General features: G+C 35.3%; 1 protein-coding gene across 1 annotated transcript in view; it reads left to right on the top strand.

The window, feature by feature from the left end:
* Positions 1-5,281, top strand: part of sgsm1b (small G protein signaling modulator 1b) — a 35,270-nt gene that overhangs the window by 7,054 nt on the left and 22,935 nt on the right. Inside the window, exons 4-8 of the mRNA XM_016537868.1 lie at positions 1,662-1,729; positions 2,507-2,649; positions 3,567-3,698; positions 3,779-3,903; positions 3,974-4,041. Of these exons, the coding sequence (XP_016393354.1) occupies positions 1,662-1,729; positions 2,507-2,649; positions 3,567-3,698; positions 3,779-3,903; positions 3,974-4,041 (536 nt within the window). The remainder of the gene's footprint in view (positions 1-1,661; positions 1,730-2,506; positions 2,650-3,566; positions 3,699-3,778; positions 3,904-3,973; positions 4,042-5,281) is intronic.

Genomic DNA, 5,281 nt, shown 5'->3' with positions numbered 1-5,281 from the left:
CTGCCGTTTTTTTACCGTAAATTTTATGGAATTTTTTTACAGTGTACGTATATATTTTTAGCTCATTTTGGACAACACAATAGAAATAGATGGGAATTTTTACATTTCTCACAAATTTTTAGTCTCTGATCAGCTAAAATAGAAGTTCTCTGTTTTTACATTCATTTTTAGTGTTTTACACAGTTTTTGGCAAATTGCATGGAAACCAATGGAGCTCACCCAGTTTTTTAACGTAACAGGAAAGAGATATTTGTGCATTTTCTAATGATCAAATGATGGGAAAGTACATTATAACATGTTGTGTCACGCAGCTGTGTGCACTTTCAGCATTTTAAAGCCCAAATGCATGTGTGTGGATCGTTTCTACACTCTCAGCGTAGTACGGCAGATTGTAGTAGTCTGCTGGTTCCTCCACAAACTAGCAGTAAACAATGCTCTCATTCGCAGTGTTTGAAACAACTGCAGGACCTGTGTGTGTTCATGACAGCACAGTGAGTGTGACGGTTCCTTTGGTTTTCTTCAGAATACAGACGGCCTCCTCATGAGTGACTCCCTCCAGACTCTGGCTGTTAACGGCGATGACTTGATCCCCACGCTTCAGACGCCCGTCCTCTGCCGCGGCCCCCTGAACACACACACATCAGATAATAATGTTTCTATCTGTGTGGTGGCATCTGTGGATGAACACACTCGCTGTGTGAAAGCGTTACCTTGCTGAAGACGGTTTTGACGTAGATGGGAAGGTCACCGTGAGGGCTGCCGAATCCACCCACGATACTGAAGCCCAGTCCGTCAGGCCCTCGCTCCAAACTAATGCTCTTACACTGCGGAGGACTGGACACACACACAGACAGATGAAGAGAATGATGTTTTGATTTCACTTTTTAAATTGCATTACTTTCTATCCATCAAACGGGCATGATTAAAAGAGAAAAGTATAAAAAATGCACTTTTTGACAAGAGGGGGTTCAATTAGGAATGTGATTATATGTGACCCTGGACCACAAAAGTCTTAAGTGTCAATTTTTTCAATATTGAGATTTATACATCATCTGAAAGCTGAATAAACGAGCTTTCCATTGATGTATGGTTTGTTAGGATAGGACAATATTTGGCTGAGATACAACTATTTGAAAATCTGGAATCTGAGGGTGCAAAAAAATCTAAATATTGAGAAAATCATCTTTTAAAGTTGTTTAAATTAAGTTCTTAGCAATGCATATTACTAATCAGAAATTAAGTTTTGATATATTTCGGTAGGCAATTTGCAAAATATCTTCATGGAACATGATCTTTACTTAATATCCTAATGATTTTTGGCATAAAAGTAAAATGGATAATTTTGACCCATACAATGTATTGTTGGCTATTGCTACAAATATACCCCAGCGACTTAACACTGCTTTTGTGCTCCAGGTTACAAATAAAAACTATTATTTTGCATACTTAGTCCAGTTTTGTGTACATATTTCATAGTTCATGGGCAGTCAAATCAAATAATGAGACATAAAGGGAGGTGTTTGAAATCAGGCCTCCAGTTACACTTAGTTTGTTACACTGGAAATGGAAAACATGCAAACTAGGCATGTAGTATGTTACTATGAACATAGATTCATTTGAATGAATGAAATTAAACTGAGCTGTTTTTATTCATATTTCAGCAAGTTTTATGAAAGAGAAGCTCTGCTGAGAGATCCAGTTGACGGCCCAATCCTCGCATCTTTGCTTGGTATCAGTTTTCAAGCATTTGTGTCTTGTAATTTTTTTGGGGGAAAAAAACCCCTGAAGATTATATATGCACTGCCATTCAAAAGTTTGGGATTTAAAAAAAAAGTCTCTTCTGCTCACCAAGGCTGCATTATTTTATAAAAATACAGTAAAATTGTGAAATATTATTGCAATGTAAAACAGCTGTTTTCTATGTGAATATCTGTTAAACTGTAATTTATTTATATGATGCAGCGCTGAATTTTCAGCATCATTACTCCAGTCTTCAGTGTCACATGATCTTCAGAAATCAGTCTAATATGCTGATTTGAGACATTTCTGATTATTATCAATGATCAATTATCAACCGATAAAAACAGTTGTGCTGCCCAATATTTTGTGGAAACGGTGACATTTTATTTTTTCACAATTCACAGATGAATAGAAAGTTCAAAAGAACAGCATTTATTTGAAATAGAAATCTTTTGTAACTTTATAAATGTCTTTAATGTCACTTTTGATCAATTTAATGCATCCTTGCTGAATAAAAATATTAATTTATTTCATAAAAAAAACAAAAGTACTGACCCCAAACTTTTGAATAGTAGTTTATATGGTTACAAATATAATTAAATATATTTTGCTATATGTATATATATGTAATTATATATTTATTTTAAAAAGTAAATTAATGATCATTTTAATTGTACTGTATATTTTTGTATAATTGGGATATGATGATGCATTGAGGGCAAGATTAATTCCGCTGATGTTTTTCCGTACGCTGTGTGTCTTTCAGTCGGTCCCTGTGCTTTGGAGTACACAAAAGCCAAGACGGCCAATCATTTCTGGACGGATCCGTCGGCTGATGAACTGGTGCAGAGACACCGCATTCACAGCGGACACTGCCGCCAGGATTCCCCCACCAAACGCCCGGCTCTCGTAAGATGCCCTGCAGTTACAGCTTTTCTCAACTGCTTACACACAAAATCTTTCCTTGTCTCACAATTTCTGAAAGCTGAGACTCAAACAGCAGAAGCACACGCCAATTCTTGGCCTTTGACTCTTCATATGTGACCCTGGAGCACAAATGCAGTCATAAGGGTCAATTTTTCGAAATTGAGATTTATGCATCATCTGAAAGTTGAATAACTAAGCTTTCCATTGATGTATGGTTTGTTAGGATCAGACAATATTTGGCCGAGATACAACTATCTGAAAATCTGGAATCTGAGGGTGCAAAAAAATCTAAATATTGAGAAAATCATCTTTAAAGTTGTCCAAATGAAGTTCTTAGCAATGCATATCATTTTTTGATATATTTATGGTAGGAAACTTACTAAATATCTTCATGGAACATGATCTTTACTTAATATCCTAATGATTTTTGGCATAAAAGAAAAATGTATAATTTTGACCCATACAATGTATTGTTGGCTATTGCTACAAATATACCCCAGCGACTTAAGACTGCTTTTGTGCTCCAGGCTCACATATTACACTTTTTGCAAAACACAACACACAATTCTCTATGTAACACGCAGAAATCTAACAGGAATTATTACGGCAAAGGTGTTTGCAAATGTTTGCTTTTGAGATGCGTGTGTGATATTTTGAATGCATTGCTTCATTTTGCAAGAGATGAGTGAGGCATTTTGCATTTTGTGTGTGCAACTCTCAGATTTGTGTGTAAAGTTTTGAAAAAAAGAGGCAACGTTTTGAAAATGTGTGCAAGCAACTGTAATGCCTGGATTAGGTCCATGCGATCATGCAGTGTTCATTTCTCAAATCAAAAAGCATGCATATGAGAGTAATATCTCTGTTCGACGGCAGTGAGATCAGTGCGTGTTGTTCTGTAGATCCAGAAGAGGCAGTCGAGCGGCAGCATGGATGACCGACCGTCTCTGTGGGCGCGGGATTACGTCCAATCTCTTCATCAAAACTCCAGAGCCACGCTGCTCTTCGGGAAAAACAACGTCTTGGTGCAGCCGGTAAACGTTACTTAGACGTGCGTGACGATGCTGTGGTGCTTTAATTAAAGTGTGGCAATAAATCTCATGCGGTCTTTCAGACAGACGACATGGAAGCAATCCTAGGATACCTCTCTCTTCATCAGACGGCCGATCTGATGACACTCAAATGGACACCGAACCAGCTGATGAACGGAAACATGGGGGAGTTTGATTATGAGAAAAGGTGACGTGTGTTATGATTGTGACGTCTGCTTTGTGGGAATGATTGTAAATCAAGTCTCATTTCTCCACAGTGTATATTGGGATTATGCCATGACCATTCGTCTGGAGGAAATCGTCTATTTGCACTGCCATCAGCAAGGTGAATATTTTAAAATATGACCTTATAAATAAAAATCTAATTTTAAATTCAAAACATAAGAATGAAAAAAAAAAATTAACACAGTCCTGAATTGCTTCAAAACCAACTAAAATGAAATAAAAATGGCCATTAAGTATGTTTTAGTTTTTTTGTTTTGCAGGATAGAACATCAACTAAATTGTTATTGTAGTAGCCTATTATTATGATACTATTATGGTTTTTATTCATATTTTGACTTTTTATTCTTTCTAATATTTAATTCTTTGTACTCTTTAATATTTTGTTTTATTCATTTTTATATTTTTTGTAATTTTGTTTTGTTATTTTACTATTTCTGTTTTTTTACAAGCCTTTTTTTAAAAATGTTTTAAATTTTATTTCAGTTTTATTTATTTTAGTACAACTAAATTAAAATGAGAAATGTTGCCTGTGCAACTAGACGAAATAAAAAGATAAAAATTTTTATATTTCATTTTATTAAATTTTTTCTCCAATAACAATTTTTTTTAAATTGGTTTTAGCAATATATTGCATATATCAACACTGAGCATATTTAACCCCTTAAAGCCTGACACATGAAATAATAGAATAATCCAAAAAAAAAATAAAGTTTGCATGTGTTTTTGTTGAGAATCATATTTGATCTATCAGGCTTTTATGACTCATATAATATGATATAGTGAGAAAATGGAGCTCAGTTTTATTCAGAGGCCCAAAATGAGCAAAAATATGCAATTTGTTGCAGATGCTGATATTTAAATGATGAAATTCTGCTGCTTGTAATGTAAATCAATGAGATCTATACTTACATAAACTGATCTAAATATCAGTGGTCGCTCTATATCTCCAATAATATGTCTCAGTAAAATGAGATTGAAATGCTCCAAACATATAATGCAGTGATTGAGAGCTGAAGAAATAAAGGCTCCTCAGAAGATGTGAGATGTTCTGGAGGCTTGTGAAGATCATTCCTCCGCTGAGGAACAGTGAAAGTAAAGCTTCTGGAAACAAACGCTCCTCAAAACATCCTGAGGATCAGATTTGAGACTCTAAAACATGATTGATGGAGAATCAAGTAAAGCTGAGCTGCTTCAGTCCAGTAAGTGTTCATCTGGAGATATTATTCTGACGTTTACTTGATAAAAATCAGTCAAGATTTGACACGAGAAGCTCCAGCTCCAGAATTACACTGAAAGAGCTTCGACTGAATAAACCTCTAAACTCTCAATCAGAGACAGAA

The sequence above is a fragment of the Sinocyclocheilus rhinocerous genome, unplaced genomic scaffold, assembly GCF_001515625.1.
Source record: "Sinocyclocheilus rhinocerous isolate Xijiao unplaced genomic scaffold, SAMN03320098_v1.1 scaffold42, whole genome shotgun sequence".
NCBI classification, from domain to species: Eukaryota; Metazoa; Chordata; class Actinopteri; order Cypriniformes; family Cyprinidae; genus Sinocyclocheilus; species Sinocyclocheilus rhinocerous.
The sequence above is the reverse complement of the archived record's forward strand: the minus strand, read 5'-3'. Positions and strand labels throughout refer to the sequence as shown.